At 35.4% G+C, this 18,345-nt stretch overlaps 1 protein-coding gene across 2 annotated transcripts in view; it reads right to left on the bottom strand.

The window, feature by feature from the left end:
* Window positions 1-18,345, bottom strand: part of ITGA4 (integrin subunit alpha 4) — a 253,762-nt gene that overhangs the window by 45,264 nt on the left and 190,153 nt on the right. For both annotated transcript variants that reach the window (XM_085000022.1, XM_085000021.1), the window contains 7 exons: window positions 16,070-16,137; window positions 14,620-14,749; window positions 13,180-13,265; window positions 12,299-12,361; window positions 12,069-12,206; window positions 8,980-9,091; window positions 874-968 (listed from right to left, as the gene is read on the bottom strand). In XM_085000022.1, the coding sequence (XP_084856148.1) occupies window positions 874-968; window positions 8,980-9,091; window positions 12,069-12,206; window positions 12,299-12,361; window positions 13,180-13,265; window positions 14,620-14,749; window positions 16,070-16,137 (692 nt within the window). The remainder of the gene's footprint in view (window positions 1-873; window positions 969-8,979; window positions 9,092-12,068; window positions 12,207-12,298; window positions 12,362-13,179; window positions 13,266-14,619; window positions 14,750-16,069; window positions 16,138-18,345) is intronic.

Here is an 18,345-nt window from a genome sequence, read left to right as displayed (position 1 = left end):
ATAGAGAAACATTTACTGGTTTTTGCTTAATCAGAAATAACAGTAGTAGCTAATGTTTCCCCAAGAGTATCTTTAGAAAATCTTTTTCTTCTTTCTATAAGTACGTAGTTTTTTCCATGTACTGAAATGCCCCAATTTTTCAAAATATGAAGGAAATCCAGAATTAGATGAGTAAACTTCAGTAAGGTGCTCTCATCTTATTGCTCTGCTCTGAAAGGAGCAGAGAAGCATACAAGTGTTTGCCCTCCCTGTGTAATCTCCATGAAATGTGGGGCTGCCGCCGCAAGGCAAGACACAGTTAACCAAATTCAAATGGGCTTATTTGGAATAGTAAAGATAGATCTCAAAACATAAATTTAATTAAATACAGAGAGAAATCTTTACTAGGTGAAAGATAAAGTAGAATGGAAATGAACCAGAACTCTCATTTATGGAAAAAAAAAAATGGTTTCAAAGAGTTTTTAAATTTTTTTTTCTTTTTTTTTGGCTGCATCCCTGTGCCATATGGTAGTTCCCTAGCTAGGGGTCAATTCCAAGACCTATGCCACAGCCACAGCAAAGCAGGATCCAAGCTGTATCTACAACCTACACCACAGCTCACGGCAATGCTGGATCCTTAACCCACTGAGTGAGGACAGGGATCAAACCTGCATCCTTATGGACACTATGTTGGGTCCTTAACCCCACAACTGGAATTCCCTCAAGGAGTTATTAATAACCTTAAAAGTGAGAATATCTACTGTTACTATGAGAAAATGATGAAACTATATTAAGCATCTGAAAGAGCGAATTAAGAAAAATAGGTTCACGTTAATACTGGACGTTCTAAGAAAGATTACCAACGCTTCTTTTGAAAATGGAACACTATCCTACCTGTGAGAACGCTGATGAGATCCCATCTGCTCGACCATTGTAAATATAAATAGCACCTCGCAAATCATCTTCCTGTGGAGCTCCAATAGCAACATCTATTCAAGAATTTAAATGGCAGAAAATAAATTCTTAATGCAAAGAATGCAATTCTGAAAACTAACCTTCATGCTCCTTAATTCATATCACATAAGTAAACTCCTTATCCAAAAACATTTTTCTCACTGGAGAGAAAAAAATTATAAAACATTGTCATTGTCATAGCACTGTACAGGATTGTACAGATAAATCTGTGTAAGGAAGAAGCTTAGAGTTTCAGGGTCTTAGAGGCTGGTTAACAGAATGCTTAAGCTTATAAGTTCTACAGTCAGACTGTCAGGGCCTGACCCCCAGCACTGAGCTACACTGAGCCCTGCCCCCCTTATTTTAAGTTTTATTGAAATACAGTTAATTTATAAGGCTTGACAATTTCTGCTGTACAACAAAGTGACCCAGTCATACATATACACATATCCATTCTGATTCTTTTCCCATATAGTTATCACATAATACTGGGTAGAGTTCTCTGTGCTATACAGCAGGTCCCCCTCTCTGTATCTCAGTTCCCTCACCTATAGCACAAGATCACAAGAGAAATCATCCTCAGGAAAAAAATACAAAACTCATGTAAAAGTGCTTAGAACAGTGTGTGGCATATAATAAGTTATTATAATGTATAAATATTATAAAACCACAAGAATTCTTACATTAAACTCTAGGTTTTATTTTATTTGCAAAATGAATTCTAAATTAATCCTGTCCCAATGAACGTGATTAAGATACTTGTTAAGGCTATGTTTTCACATAAAAAAAGAACAAGAAAAAACAGCAGTAATGACATGGTTGCTTAAATGCTATAAGTACATAGCATGCAGGAGAAAAATAATGTTCAATAGCTGCAAGAGCATTTCATTATTTTTTTACCAAATATTATGTCTATTTATACATTTGTTTATATACAATGTTTTCTTATTACTTAAATAGAAACCTAAAATACAGAAAGTTTGCTTTCATGATACTCATTTTTTTTTATCATTGTTCATCAGATCTGAAAGCTTTTTAACAGCTACAGAGGTAATTTTTCACTGCTGCTTCAATGGGAGTAAAAACATCTTTGATATATAATTCTATGCTAAATGCTATTCAATTTTTCAAAGAAAAAGCTTTTCTATTTTCATCTAAAATTAAATAGTAGGCTCACCTTATATCTATTTTGCTTACACATACCAAGGCTAGCCTCTTTTGCTTCTGCAAACTATTTTGTTTTCATAAAACTAACCTTCATGCTTAAGTTTTCATATACAAATACACCTCATTCATTTACTCATTCAGTGGAAAACTATTGAGCACCTACTGCACCTGAGACATTTGCCAGGAGCAGTACCCCAAAAAGGAAGAACAGCAAGTAAAAATAATAACACAGCATGTGAAGAGAAGGTGGTGGAAATTAGGAAAGGCTTCTCATAGAAGGTGATGCCAATGCTGAGATGAAAGTATTGCCAGATCAGGGGCAGGTGAAGAAAAGCAAAGTTTTAGACAGACCCCGAGCAATAGGAGGGGAACATAAAGGCATCATGGCACACAGGAAGACTAACAATTTGGAAAAGCTGGAGCCAATTATGTGCAGACTGAATACATTCAGCAACATAAGGGGTAGGGGTGGGAAGGAAAAAAGGAAGGGGAGAGGGAGAGGGAGGCAAGGGGAAGGAGTGAGGGAAGAAGTATCCTGTAACCACTGAAGACAAGACCAGTTGGGAAGAAGTATCCTGTAACCACTGAAGACAAGACCAGTTAGCAATCTCATTAACCCGTGGTGGGTTTATACTTCAACCACTGCGGCTACTCCTGAGTAACTAGAATTTTATACCTTGATTCTTAATGATAATATATGAACAGATCACAAGTTGGGTTACAAGATTATTGATACTATAAGAATTTCTGTTTATCAGTTCTAGCACTAGTGATCTATAGTAGGCAATTATCTTAAAACAATACACAGATGAGCCTTTTCAGCTGAAGTAAGAAGACCCAGATCAATTTAATTCTAAGCAGAAGACATTTAAGTATATTTGGTCATTGGCTATCTTATATATAGATCCAAAATCTTACTTCCTATGATGACATTTGGATCTATTTATAATGTACTGAAGTTTTACCTATCATAATAGTAATGAGGAGAATATATATGATAAATAATAAAATGGTTTTCCATGTCAATGCAATTCACTTGGGACAAAACAGAATAAACACTGAGGTATTTGACAATTATTTTTACTTTTCTTTTTATTATAGTTTATTTTTGAAATTTAATTTTACTGGAGTCTAGTTGATTTACAATGTTGTATTAGTTTCAGGTGTACAGCAAAGTGAATCAGACATATAAATATATCCATTCTTTTTTTTATATAGGTTATTACAAACTATTGAGTAGATTTTCCTGTGCTATACAGTAGGTTTTAATTAATCTATTTATTAGAGTACTGTGTATATGTTATTCCACTGCCAATAAAAATCACAATGATTATCATTAGCATAATAATAATCTTAACATCAGCTAGCACTTATATAATGTTTACAGTGCAGGCACTGTGATAGGGGCTTTACATATAATTCATGGCATTTTCACATATCCCACTGTAACCCATGTAACTCTCACCAGAGCCCTATCAAAGAAATACTTTGGGATACCCACTTTTTATAGATAAGGTAACTGAGGTACAGAACGTAACTTGCTCAAGGTCACAGAACCAGATGTGGTAGAATTGGCATTTAAACACTGCAGTCTGACTCTAGATCTGTGTTGTCCATCACATACTCTATAAAATCATTAACAATAGAGTTATGACCAACATTCTCCCCTACTGGCACCTGATCCTCTTCTGTGTGAAAGACGTGCTCAATAAATGATTGATAATATATAAGCATTTTAGGAGCACATAAAATAATACAACATAAAGTTTACAACTGTAGAATTTTATTATTGTTCTGTTAAAAAATACTCAAACACATGCTAAAAGTCAGGTGACAATATGCTTTAATAAAAATAAATACGATTAATAAAAAAATAAAAGTCAAGTGATAAAGCTCAAAGTAAAAACCTAAACCAAAAAGAGTGGAATGACCTAATCTACTTTATGGGTAAAATGCTATCATCTGTCTGTCTGGTCACAATGGTTGAGTAGGTCTGTCTCTCTATTATCTATTCTGTAAACTTTCTCATACATTTGATGAACTTTTTATGCTGGACTCTTGAACTGATTTGTTATCTTCTTAGAAAATGGCTTGTTTTGCTTTTCTAAGGACACGGAAAATATATTTTGTTTCTTTTGAAGAACAATATAAATTATATCATAAATGCCAAAATAACTGAGGTCTACTATTCAAAACACTACAAAACTGCACATAGGAAAAGGACATTAAGTCTGATTTGCATCTAAGACTGGGGGTAGAAGGAAAAAGAACAGGTGCAGTTTTCATCTCTTTTCCACACAAGCCCACACACCCTGCCATGAACATGAAGTAACTTCATCCAAATCCCAGAAAAATAAACTAGGTTACAAGATGAGGGAACAAGAGAATCTCATAATGAAAAATAAAACACAGATGCCCTATTGTCTCACCCAGGCAGATACAGTAGAATGGGATTAAAGACCTCAGTGAAGAACTAACACTGAACCAACTTCCAAATCAGCATAGTCTTGGCTAAAACCTAAAATGTAGAAAACACACATCTATGGGCAAAACAGCTATGTTACTCAGCCATAAAAAAGAAATCTTGTCATTTGCAGCAACATGGATGGACCTTGACAGAAGTACGCTAAATAAATAAGAGAAAGATGAATACTCTGTAATCTCAATTATACACAGAATTTAAAAAAAATTCATAGAAACAGATCAAACTGTTGATTGTCAACAGATGGGGGGATGGAAAGTGAGGAAATGAGTGAAGTTGGTCAAAAAAATACAAATTTCCAGTTACAAAATCAGCAAGTCCTGGGGACATACAGCATGGTGACTATAGTTAACAATATTGTACTGTGTATTTGGAAGTTGCTGAGAGGGTAGATCTTAAAAGTTTTCATCACAAGGAAAAAATTGTAACTATGTGAGGTGATGGACAGTAAACTTATTGCAAAATAATTCAGACCATACATGCTTATCAACCATTATGCTGTATACCTTAAACTTATTCAGTGTTACATGTCAATTACATCTCAATAAAACTGGAAGAAAAAATGGAATAAATTAGAAAAAAAATATGATATTACATACATACACTGAAGTGAATCAGAATGAATGTGGCCACTAGATGTAAATAGTTGTGATTATATATGAAATTATAAATAGCACAAAAATATCCTGAAATATTGAAATCATTCCTTTGAATTAACAGTCTTCCATGCATAAAGGTATTATCTTTAAGAGATGGGCTGAGGGCTCCAAGACACAAATGCTATATGAAACCCAGGTTCTCATACTCACTCTGAAATAATGCATTGTGCCCTGCAGGTCTCCTTTAAGTTCTCCCTCTCTAAGTCTAAAGGACAGAACAGCTTCTGTCTGTTCTTCACATCAATGGAAAATTGTCTCAGATTCTCCCAAGTACTGGAGTGATTTTGATAAGGGAACTTGCCTACTGTCCATAACGTTTTTATAACTCAATCTGATTATAAGAATAATTCAGGTTTGTTATTAACATTTAGATGCCACAAAACTCATTTCTTATGAGCACATACACAAATATTTTAGTACATTCAAAGTAGTGAATGCTTTTCCTTGGCTGTGTCAGTTAAAACAGGGTGTAGAAGGAAGGAATTCTAAGTAAACAAATATTTTACCAAGTGATGACTTTGTTTTTAAAGAAAGAATTTTATTATTTCATATAAGTATATGAAATATCAATGTGCAAAAACATGTTTTTTAATAGATATTTATTAAGTTGGGTCTTTAAATTTACCACTTAATTTTTTTAATGTCTTCATCTTATATTCCATTTGATTGTAAAACCATAAGAAAAGAGTGTGTTCCTGGATTGGGAAAATCAATATTGTAAAAATGGCCATACTACCCAAAGCAATCTACAGATTCAATGCAATCCCTATCAAATGACCCATGACATTTTTCACAGAACTAGAACAAACAATCCAAACATTTATATGGAACAACAAAAGACCCAGAATCGCTAAAACAATCCTGAGAAACAAAAACCAAGCAGGAGGCATAACTCTCCCAGACTTCAAGAAATACTACAAAGCCACAGTCATCAAAACAGTGTGGTACTGGTATCAAAACAGACAGACAGACCAATGGAACAGAATAGAGAATCCGGAAATAAACCCTGACACCTATGGTCAATTAATCTTTGACAAGGGAGGCAAGAACATAAAATGGGAAAAAGAAAGTCTATTCAGCAAGCATTGCTGGGAAACCTGGACAGCTGCATGCAAAGCAATGAAACTAGAACACACCCTCACACCATGCACAAAAATACTCCAAATGGCTGAAAGAAATATATGACAGGACACCATCAAACTCCTAGAAGAAAACATAGGCAAAACACTCTCTGACATCAACATCATGAATATTTTCTCAGGTCAGTCTCCCAAAGCAATAGAAATTAGAGCGAAAATAAACCCATGGGACCTCATCAAACTGAAAAGCTTTTGCACAGCAAAGGAAACCCAAAAGAAAACAAAAAGACAACTTTCAGAATGGGAGAAAACAGTTTCAAATGATGCAACTGACAAGTGCCAATCTCTAGAGTATATAAACAACTTATACAACCCAACAGCAAAAAAACCAATCAATCAATGGAAAAATGGGCAAAAGACCTGAATAGACATTTCTCCAAAGAAGATATACAGACGGCCAACAAACACATGAAAAAATGCTCAACATCGCTGATTATAAGAGAAATGCAAATCAAAACTACCATGAGATACCACCTCACACCAGTCAGAATGGCCATCATTCATAAATCCACAAATAACAAGTGCTGGAGGGGCCGTGGAGAAAAGGGAACCCTCCTGCACTGTTGGTGGGAATGGAAACTGGTACAGCCACTATGGAGAACAGTTTGGAGATACCTTAGAAATCTATACATAGAACTTCCATATGACCCTGCAATCCCACTCTTGGGTATCTATCCGGACAAAACTCTACTTAAAAGAGACACATGCACCCGCATGTTCATTGCAGCACTATTCACAGTAGCCAGGACATGGAAACAACCTAAATGTCCATCGACAGATGATTGGATTCGGAAGAGGTGGTATATATACACAATGGAATACTACTCAGCCATAAAAAAGAATGACATAATGCCATTTGCAGCAACATGGATGGAACTAGAGAATCTCATCCTGAGTGAAATGAGCCAGAAAGACAAAGACAAATACCATATGATATCACTTATAACTGGAATCTAATATCCACCACAAATGAACATCTCCTCAGAAAAGAAAATCATGGACTTGGAGAAGAGACTTGTGGCTGCCTGATGGGAGGGGGAGGGGGAGGGAGTGGGAGGGATCGGGAGCTTGGGCTTATCAGACACAACTTAGAATAGATTTACAAGGAGATCCTGCTGAATAGCATTGAGAACTTTGTCTAGATACTCATGTTGCAACAGAACAAAGGGTGGGGGAAAAAATGTAGTTGTAATGTATACATGTAAGGATAACCTGACCCCCTTGCTGTACAGTGGGAAAATAAAAATATATATATTAAAAAAAAAAAAAAGAAAAGAGTGCCACTATGTCCTTCATTTACATTCATTATGGCACATACTCTATACCTGGCATGGTACAAATGACACAAAATAAGTGTTCAATTAAATACTATAGAATTGCTGATTACTTGTGAAATGTAACATTCATCCTAACAGCATTTGATATTTTGATGTAAATTTTTATATGTAATCATTACCATAAAAATAATCTACATATACTTTTCATCTCCTTTTGTTTTAAAAATAGTAAAACAAATCCAAAAATGGTAATATTTTTGTAACAAATTACACTTATATTCAATAGGGCTCATGGGGAACATATATTCAATAACCAACTAGCTTTCTTCTTGTAGAATAACATGGTTTATACATTTAAAGTAGAATGAATCATTTAGGCAAAAGAAGAAATTAAGAAAGTGAGAATTTACAGTACTCCCTCACTTATTTCCAGGATCCAAGGATGTTTTGACCTAATTCTACATACGGTTGCCAATGACCATCAAGAAGACAATTCTGAGCCCTGAAAACATCAAATGCTTATTTGCTAAACTTTAGGAATTATACACTCTCAAGTCCATTTATCATTTTAGGCACAGTTTTAGCAGGCTTAACTACTGTTCAGAAGTATATTGAAAAAAGCAAATTTTAAGAGGGCAGGCTGGTAGACAGGTACATCCACAGCAGGACCAACATCTAATTCACAATCACAGTTATGATGGCATCATCATTTCTATTATTGAAATGCATCTATATCAGTTGGCAACTAACCTCCGTGTCTGCCAGTTGCCCCCTTACCACTCACTGCTCAGGACTCTCTCCTGGAATTCCCAAATCCTCCCACAATGTGGCAGCTGAGCAAGGAAAGGCTGGCATAGCAAGGAGCTTTCAGAGCCGGGCTCCAGCTCTGCAGCCAGGGTCTATTGGGTTTTGTCCGTGTCTCTGCTGAACTGATAGTTAAATACTACGGTTCTATGATACACATTTTTTATTACATTTTCATATTTATGAAATAAGAATCCTTCTTAAAATAGAAAAATAGGGAGTCAGTTTAAGAGGCACTATTTTTTTTAAGGGACACATAAAATAATGATCTTACTTATAATCAATGGTGCCCTAGAATCAATGAAATAAGGTATTTTGAATATTATTCTTTATTAATAGTGGTGAGAATCAATAGTTGACAACTGAGAAGAAATCAGGTTCAACACTAAAAAAAAAAGTTAGCATACCAGTCCGGCTTCATCATCTATAGAAACGCAAACTACATAAACCTCCAATTATATTCTCCTCCATGTGCCATTTTAAAAGTGGAAAATACAGAATTAGATATTTTTAATTACCTTCAAAGCCATCATTATCAATGTCACCAAGATTGACTATAGATTCCCCAAATCTTGCAGCATATTTGTCACTTCCGACAAGCTCTGTTTCCATTTCATTCATTACTGCTCCCTAGATAGAGAGGAGAGAAAGGTGTCATTATAACACTCCCTGACAACTTTACACATGATTTACTGTTGTAATTGGATATGGATTTTTTTTTCTAATGCTTCCAACAAGTTGGACAAACTATAGTCTGAGCTTTAGTACACACATCTCAGTTCAATTCAATAAATATTTATCAAGTATGTCAATATACAGAATAGAATGATTAGAGCTCAGAGGACATAAAAAAATGTCAAAATCATGATCCCTAGCTTTGAAAATCCAATAAATCATTTTGATAATTCAATGCAGCAAATATTTAGTGAGCTCCTAGTAAAGGCAATGTACTATGCGAAGAGTGAACTGGTGAAAGGGGAAAAGCAGGGTGTGTATATGACACGCCCTTTCCTGAAGAAGTGCTCTGTTGCTGGAATATGTAGCACAAGCATGTCAATGACTCAGAAGTTCAGACTTCTTTGAGACCTCAAGCAGCAAAGAGAGCATGTCTAATTTTGAGAGCCAGAGAAGATTGCATAAAGGAAGTGGTAGTCAAGGTGGCTATTTAAGGAATGGCACAGCTTTGATACATAGAGAAACCAGCAAAACACAAATTCCAAAGCATTTAGCTATAATGATTAGTATGTACAATAAATGAGACCTAAAAAGTCAAACTGGAGTCTTATGGGGTGGGACTTTGAATGCTGGGAGAAATTTATTCTCAATTGAGAAAACAAAACAACCACTTAAGCTTTCTGAGTTGAGGAGGGACACAACTTAAGCTGCCTTTGGAATTTTTTTCCAGTAGCACTGGAGCATGGATCAGTTAACTGCTGTCTTTGCAGTTGGAAGATGAGTTACTACAATTAGACACTCACTAATGTTTCCAAAAGAGCTGTTGCAATAACAGCTGCCAGACCTCTCTCCCAATTCTGATCATGTAACTTCCCTGTAATGAAAAAATAAAAAAATCCACACACTACTCATCATAGATAATTTCCTCTTCCCAAACTAGTCTGTCCTTCGTTCCCACAGACACAAATGTTCTTCCCCTTGTGAAGTGCCTTTTACTTTTTATTTTCCAACTAAAAAATTTCTATACTTATTTTTCTCCTAGAGAATTGCCTAATTTAAAAAGGGCAGAAGGCAGAAGAGGCTCCAGTGAGGATGAGGGGGTGCAGACCTAAGACAACTCAATGGCACTGAATTTCCAGGGGTAGAGTTTCAAGAAGTGGAGATCACTCTTCTTCAAGGATTCTCCAGTCACAGAAAGGTGACTAAGAGTTCGCTGGGGACCTCTGAGAGCTATTTTAGCAGAAGTGGGTGGAAGCCAGATTCATTCAAGTATCATTCCTTCTTGAGTTCATTCAAAAACAATTACTGAGCACCTGCTTGTCCAGAACTCTTTTGAGCCCTGAGGAAACAGCAGTAAATGAGACAGTGGATTCCTTTCCACATGGTGTTTATACTCCAACAGAAGAACAGGCAATGGCAAATCAAACCAATAAATATGTAATATAATATCAGGGAGTGGCTAGTATCTTTTTAGAGCTAAGAAACAGGAAGATGGAAGGGAACAAAGGAAGAATACTTTATTCAGACATCTTAAAGCTGAAATCAATTATGAAATTAATCCAGCATTGAATAGTGAAGAAGTGAGGGGTGAACAAGTAATCTACTGGGTAGAGCCCCTCCCTTGCCCTTTAAGCAAGTGGATAAAAGATCCCCTTTTATCTGTTTTTCATTCTAGGCTTGCATAAGATTTCAATGGGAAAAACTGTCCTATATCACCTTATCTTGGGTATATACTCTACTGTTGCAAAATGTTTTTAAAAAGTTTAGTTTTAAAGAGAAAGAAAAGTATGTAGAATGAAGATGTAACTAGTATAAGGAAGACCATTTATGGATAAGGGAATGTGAAATATCTACTCAAGAAAAAGTATTTCACCATTAATGAGATAAAAATGATCACTTCATAGGTGATATGCTTTCCCTATTAAACTTAGGTTTAAAGTCCAGGAAACCCCAATATATAAATAACTTTCCTGCTCTATATTTGGAACTTTGAGAATGTCTCAGCTTTGTAAGACCGAGTATGTTCTCTCTTCAATTGTAAAGAGTTTCATCTTATGCTGAATACAGGACCTTATTAAACGACCTGAAACCATTAATTAAATAAGCTATCTTTTTGAAACAGATTTTACTTTGTTAAATCCCAACTGAAAATGCTGTGACTTAAGAAACTTAACAAACCTGTTCTTGCTCTTAAAGAAACAAGCCAAGAAGACCCCATTAAGGTCCTATCAAGTCCTTCTTTTGATAGAATACCAAGAAGATAAACTGGCCAAGATAAGGCCAGCAGAACTCTTTAAAGTGTTAACTGGTCAGTTTCTACTCCAAAACACTGTGCATAATTTAAAACTCAACCATAAGCAAGTAAACACATATTTCTACAACTACTATATCTGCTTTGGAATAAACAATGTCAATTTTACATTCACATCAAGAATTAAAATCTGTAAGAACTGTGCAAATAAACATTTTATCAAAATTCTTGCTTCCAATTGTTTCAAATCAAGAAATTAAAAACATTTTATACTTTATCATCTACTTCCAGTAGTGTTTATAACTACCAAATTATATAAGGACACTCACTGTCAAACCAGTAGGACACCCACATTTTTAGGGTTATAGAAAAATCATTCTTTCAAATTATAAATTTGCATCATAATAAAACTGGAAGACACTTCTACTACTTGAGTGAACACAAGCTGTGAATAGAAAAACTTCAGACACCTGATCTCATACTTTTGAGACATTAAAATAGGACAGAGGCCCTTTCCCTACCATGTTCCATTTCATTTTTAGAGCATCAGTACAGTATCACAACTTTAATTTTCATTGGTAAAATAAGCCTAAAAATCTATAGTCTTGCTGGAATAAGAAGAGCATCAGTTGTAATCAAAATCCCATAAATGGCTTCCAGTTTGCAGGCAATCGGACCTACCAGGCCAGAGTTGATGTACACAAACACTCTTCCTTCCTCTCTGATGGTGCTCTGCATGGGGGCGCCCACCAGTAGGTCTGAAAAGCCATCTGCATTGAGGTCCACGGCACAGACAGAAGCTCCAAAATAAGACCCAAGCTGCTCCAAGGCAAACCAGATCCAGTCATTGAGAAAAAAGCAGAGTTACTCACCAACGCCCTCAGTGATAACCAAAGGTAGAGACATATTACCTTTTTACCTTTCATTTCATGTAAGATATTTAGTTCTTTTGCATCAATGCTGAAAATGTATGCCTGCAATAGGGAAAAGCATTAGGAAAGGTTACACTACTATCACATTAAAAGTTTTTCATTCAGTCAAAACATTAATTGTCATAATTGCTCAGGTTTTTTTTATTTTTTAATTTTTTTTTAGCTGCATCCACGGCATGTGGATGTTTCTGGGCCAGGGATGGAACCCACACCACAGCTTTGGCAATGCTAGATCCTTAACCTACTGTGCCGCAGGGGAACTTCCTGCTTAAATATATTTTTAAAAAATCCTTTTCAGAGTGATACAAAAGGCCGAGGGATCCACTTTCACATTAACATGCCTTCCTTGCAAAACCACCTTCTCAGGAACAATCTCACGGATCCATTACAGAGAGCACAGAAAACGTTGTTTGCCTTAATTTTCAAAATAAGGCTCAGAAAAATTTAGTTAACATTCACAACAATGTAATGAAAGTTAAATGAGAAATAATATTTTATTCTTTCTAGTCTTAACACTACTACACCACAAATGTAGCTGCCTTGATTTCTCTTCAGCTATAAAGTTATTAACCAATAAGTGTATTCCTATGATATCTTGAGAAAATTCTATCATCTCAGAAACAATTATTCATTAGAAAGAAGAGCATCATTTGACTTCCATAATTTTCCTTAAAGCTTTTCTGCACAATTTTATCTAAAAGCCATACAACTTTCACTAAGTTTCCTCTAACAGCAGCACATTGCTCATCATTTTCAGCTTGAATGCTTAGAATTTTGGTGGTGCCCTTTAATATCTTATTCTCTCATGTGATCTATTTGAACATTTTTGAAGAAATAAAATACTAAAATGAAATTCTTACTTTACCAATCTGTTCATGTTGAGGGGCTCCTCCAACTACTTCAGTAGTGTACATACTCCGAAAATGACCTGCTCCAACCGAGTATCCTTCAAGAAAATGTAGAAAAGTATGAGAATCATCATTGGCAATGGGTAAAACCCCGATCATAAATCCACTCAGAGTTAAATAAGACTAAATTCAAAATAACTACACTAAACCAGAGATTTAAGAAAATTTAGCATAGCAATATTCAAAACTGGTTATGTATTATATGCCTTAAGCAGTTATTGTGCATCATGAAACTAGTCACATGGCTTATATTTTTCAGTCTTAGAAATTGAAGATAGCACCTTTACATTTGGTTTGTTAGTCTCTGTGGTATCAGGACATTCTAGCTTCTAGGATTACAACAGAAATAATTTAGCATATTTAAAATATAACATTTTGAACTTGAAGTTAAAAAAAACCCCATATTTTTCCTAAACTTGAATTTTTCTTGCCCTGAAACCTTCCCAATTATGATAAAATTGTATGATAACACAACAGGTAAAATATTCTCATTTTATTATGTGGTCAAAGGTATAATACTAAGTTACATTTTTTGTAATCCTTTAAGATATCCTTCAACCATAAACAAGTAAATGTTGACTTGTAAATTAGTTCCCTCTGTATGAAAATGAATTCCTTCTGTTTAAATGGGGGAAAAATCCTGCTTTCTATTATAATTATTCCTGAGTGTAGGCTGTTCACATTTGAAGCACACATCATTTAAACAAATCTGTATTTTTAAAGAAACCTTAGGAAAAGAATTCCTTATACTACAACAAGGGAAATAATGCCAGAGAAAATCTTGGGTTTCTGTAGAAACATAGACTATAAAGTATCCTATCTTAAATAAGTATTCTTTCTTAAATAAGAAGATAGATAAAAATAGTTATGCTCTGGGAAATATTCTAAGAACTTATGAGGCAAAGGTCAATGAGCTGTTTTTAGACACATATTCTTCATAATGTCACCCATTGTCTAGAAAGCCATCCGCAGTCTCATTGACTTTCAGTGGGTCCTTGAAGAAACCACACTTACTCACTCATTCATGATTAAATGAATCAATTCATGTAGAGTGCTTACAGAAGTTCCTAGGAGATGGCAGGCACTCAATAGACACTACCTTTACAATAAAACGTAGACCGTATAAAGATACAGACTTTCAAGTGATTTACGGCAAAGAGTAAACCAAACCAGGAGTTCTTATCTAACTATACATTGATGGTAACAGTTACATATATAAAATATTAAGTTAACTAAAAGTTTCATAGATTACATTCTTAAAGATGCAGTTTTTGAAGTGGCCCTTTAATTCCTATTGGCCATTTTGATCTTTTGAAGGTACGATTTTCCTTCTTTATAATTACCAGTATCTGTAAGGCAGAAACAATTTGAGTTTGTCACTTTTTATAGTACCTAAATAACTTCCAAACTTCACTTGGTTGTATCTGTCTAAAAAAGCCTTGTATTTATTTGTAGTTATATTGTAGACAAAAAGAGAGCCAGTCCAATAAGATGATCCCGGGGCTCCCATCACAATTAAATCCTGTAAGATAAAAAGCAATTTATGATCATTTAAACATTTGATTTCACTATACAAAACCCCCTCCAGATATACACTAAGTACTTAGCGACAAAAATATATTTTAAAATAAATTTCTGATATGTAAGCATTTTATGAGATTAAAAATATATCAAAAAAAGCCAGAGAAACTAGTTAATGAATTTTCACCTACAAGTAGAGTTTCAGAAAAGGAACATTCACTTCATACTTAACGGTGAACTTTAAAATCAAAGGCAGAACCACTGAACACTAGAGTAAGCTCTGGGGAGAAAGGCAATGTGGTTTCTATTAAAGTAAATTGTATCTGGGTAATTCATTAGTGCTCATTACAGAGATTATCACGTTTTTCCAAAGAGTAAAAAATGGACATAATTTATTTCAATTTGCAAAAAGCCAATGAATAGTTTCCTTAATAATGTTAGCTTAGGAAAAAATAAGTCAAATATTATTGGGGCATGACTGATGATAAACATAGAAATTCAAAAAAAGGAAACAGAGGGATGATTGAAATAAGCAGATACCTGTCTGGTGAAATACAAAACTTTTCAGTAATTAAACCTACTTAACATTTCATTTAAATTTACTAAACAATTTAAAATTTGGGGGGGGGAGAAGGTGAATTTAAATATAAAATCAGAACGCATTATTATTATTTTTACATACTATTGGTAATTATGGAAATTGTTAACTCAAGGCTTGATACAGCCTGTCCACATAGATTTAGAAAACATTCGTAACTTCATGATGGGTTGTTAAGAGAAAGTGGGTGATTTGGGAGTACAACTGTGATCTTTCATTGTATATGAGATAGTGTTGGAAAGAGAATAATAGAGTTTGGAAATATATCTTATTTAAAAGGATATTATTATGTTCTTAAATCTCCCAATTATCATACTTCTAATGAAAAATGTGAATTCATATTCTTCCTTCCCCTTCAACTACTATACTTAGATATACTTGGCTATATATTTTAGCAATTAAAAATAATGTACTTAGCTATTTTCAATGCCTAAACTGACAATACTACAGCTACTTTTGATTTCTATTAAATTCTTAATGAAAGTAACATTATTTGGTATAGACTTTTAGTTGCTCTGGAGTTAGCCAGACACCTAAATATTAATATTTTTCTCACCACATATGTTGAATATTGAGCAGTGAAAATTAAGTTATAATACATCAAATTTATAAGACATATTATTTGGGATTTTACTTCAAAACTCATTATCAGTCTTCTAGATCTTCAAAACAATTAAAATGCTATATAAAAACATCCATAGCATCTATTTTTTGGACTATTACCTCTGTGTAAAAACTAGATATTCCAGCTTGACAGGATGCAAAATTTTCTCCAAATTTTTTTACATAATCTAAAATGAAGTAGAAAACAATTCAGGATTTCATTTAAAAATAAAGATAAAATCTGCATAATTTTGTTTATCTCATATATCCTTGTAAATATACCTTGTAAAGTCTCGATTTTACAGTATCATTTAAAAAAGAGTAACTGGTAAAATTTAAGATCACAAATCTTTTCCATATTAATCTTCAAATTATCCCTGTCAAAGAGCAATAAAAATATCCACTCTGCCTTTCTCATGGGAAGAGCATACAACATATACTCAAAAAACTGTCAGGTGAGCCTTTATGCCTTTAACCCACTATGCCTGGAACCCACGCCTCCACAGCAACCCAGGCTGCTGCAGTTGGATTTTAACCCACCGCACCACAGTGGCAAGTCCCAGGTTTCCATTTAAATAGGCTTCCTTGGAAGTTTCTTTCATGGTTCAGCAGTTAACAATACCATCTGACTAGTATCCACGAGGATGAGGGTTCCATCCCTGGCCTCACTCATTGGGTTAAGGATCTGGCGTTGCCATGAGCTGTGGTGTAGGTTACAGATGCAGCTCGAATCCTGTGTTGCTGTGGCTGCAGTTCCGATTCAACCCCTAGCCTAGGAACTTTCCTATTCTGGTAGTGTGTCCCCCAAAATAATAATAAAACTAAATTAAAAAATAAAATAGGAGTTCCCGTCGTGGCGCAGTGGTTGACGAATCCGACTAGGAACCATGAGGTTGCGGGTTCGGTCCCTGCCCTTGCTCAGTGGGTTAACGATCCGGCGTTGCCGTGAGCTGTGGTGTAGGTTGCAGACGCGGCTCGGATCCCGCGTTGCTGTGGCTCTCGCGTAGGCCGGTGGCTACAGCTCCGATTCAACCCCTAGCCTGGGAACCTCCATATGCCGCGGGAGCGGCCCAAGAAATAGCAACAAACAACAACAACAAAAGACAAAAAAGACAAAAGACAAAAAAAAAAATAAATAAATAAAATAAAATAAAATAAAATAGGCTTCCTTGGAGTTCCCGCTGTGGCTCAGTCAGTTAAAAATCCAACTAAAGTGGCATGGGTCAGTGTGGAGGCATGGGTTTGCTCACGTGCCAGGCACAGTAGGTTAAAGGATCCAGTGTTGCAGCTGTGGCATAGGTCACGGCTGTGACTTGGATTCAATTCTTGGCCCCAGAACTTCCATGTGCCACAGGTGCAGTCATAAAAGAAAAAAAAATTAAAATAGGCTTCCTAGATTTTGCCCCTCATTGAAAATCAAAAACTGAGTTAAGATCCCGTGGAGATTTCTTCTTACAAAGCCCTCATGAATGAATGTTTTGTAAAACTTAATACGGAAACAACGCTCACTTTTCCTGAAAAACTGACGTAAATAAGCCTCTATAAAGGAAATAATCAGGACCACATCTTCGTTTTGGCTTTGCTAACTAGAAAAGTTAAGTTGCTATGTCATTTTTTTCTTAAAATTTTGGTTTGATTATACTAATTAAATAAACTGAAAAAAAATGTCAAAGTAGTTTCAGGGCTTGGAATAATGATTTTTTTGTTGTTGACTTTAAGCATGTTTTTTGGGGGGAAGGGCACACCTGCAGCATTTGGAAGTTCCCAGGCCAGGGGTTGAATTGGAGCTGCAGCTACTGGCCTAGGCCACAACCACCATAATGTCAGAGCCGCATTTGCAACCTACACCACAGCTCACAGCAATGCTGGATCCTTAACCGACTGAGAGAGTCAGGGGATGGAATCCACATCCTCATGGTTACTAGTTAGGTTTGTTACTGCTGAGCCACAATGTGAGAACTCCTTGCTAAGTCATTTATAATTACCATTCCCTGCATGCTTCTTCACTCTTTTTTATATTTTCTCTGATCCTATAGTCCTTTTATTTAAAAATAAATTATTATAGGAGTTCCTGCTGTGGTACAATGGGACTGGAGGTGTCTCTGAAGCACAGAGCAAGGACACAGGTTCCACTCCCCTCCCAGAACAGTGGGTTAAAGGTTCTGGTGTTGCCACAGCTGCAGTGTAGGTCAAAACTGTGGCTTGGATCTGACCCCTGGCCTAGGAACTCCATCTGTCTCAGAGCAGCCAAAAAAGAAAAAAAAAAAATTACTATAATTTTAAGTGTCTTAGATTTCTGCCACTTTTTTTTCCCATAGAATGGGTTTTTTGGGGGGATGGGGACACTGTCATCCATGTACATAATCAGTCCTTGCATAAAGTCACACAGAGAAGAC

This window comes from Sus scrofa, chromosome 15 (genome assembly GCF_054392235.1).
Source record: "Sus scrofa isolate SSC_HxYL_T2T_F1_AM1 chromosome 15, Sscrofa_HxYL_maternal_Yorkshire_Landrace_v2.0, whole genome shotgun sequence".
NCBI classification, from domain to species: Eukaryota; Metazoa; Chordata; class Mammalia; order Artiodactyla; family Suidae; genus Sus; species Sus scrofa.
The sequence above is the reverse complement of the archived record's forward strand: the minus strand, read 5'-3'. Positions and strand labels throughout refer to the sequence as shown.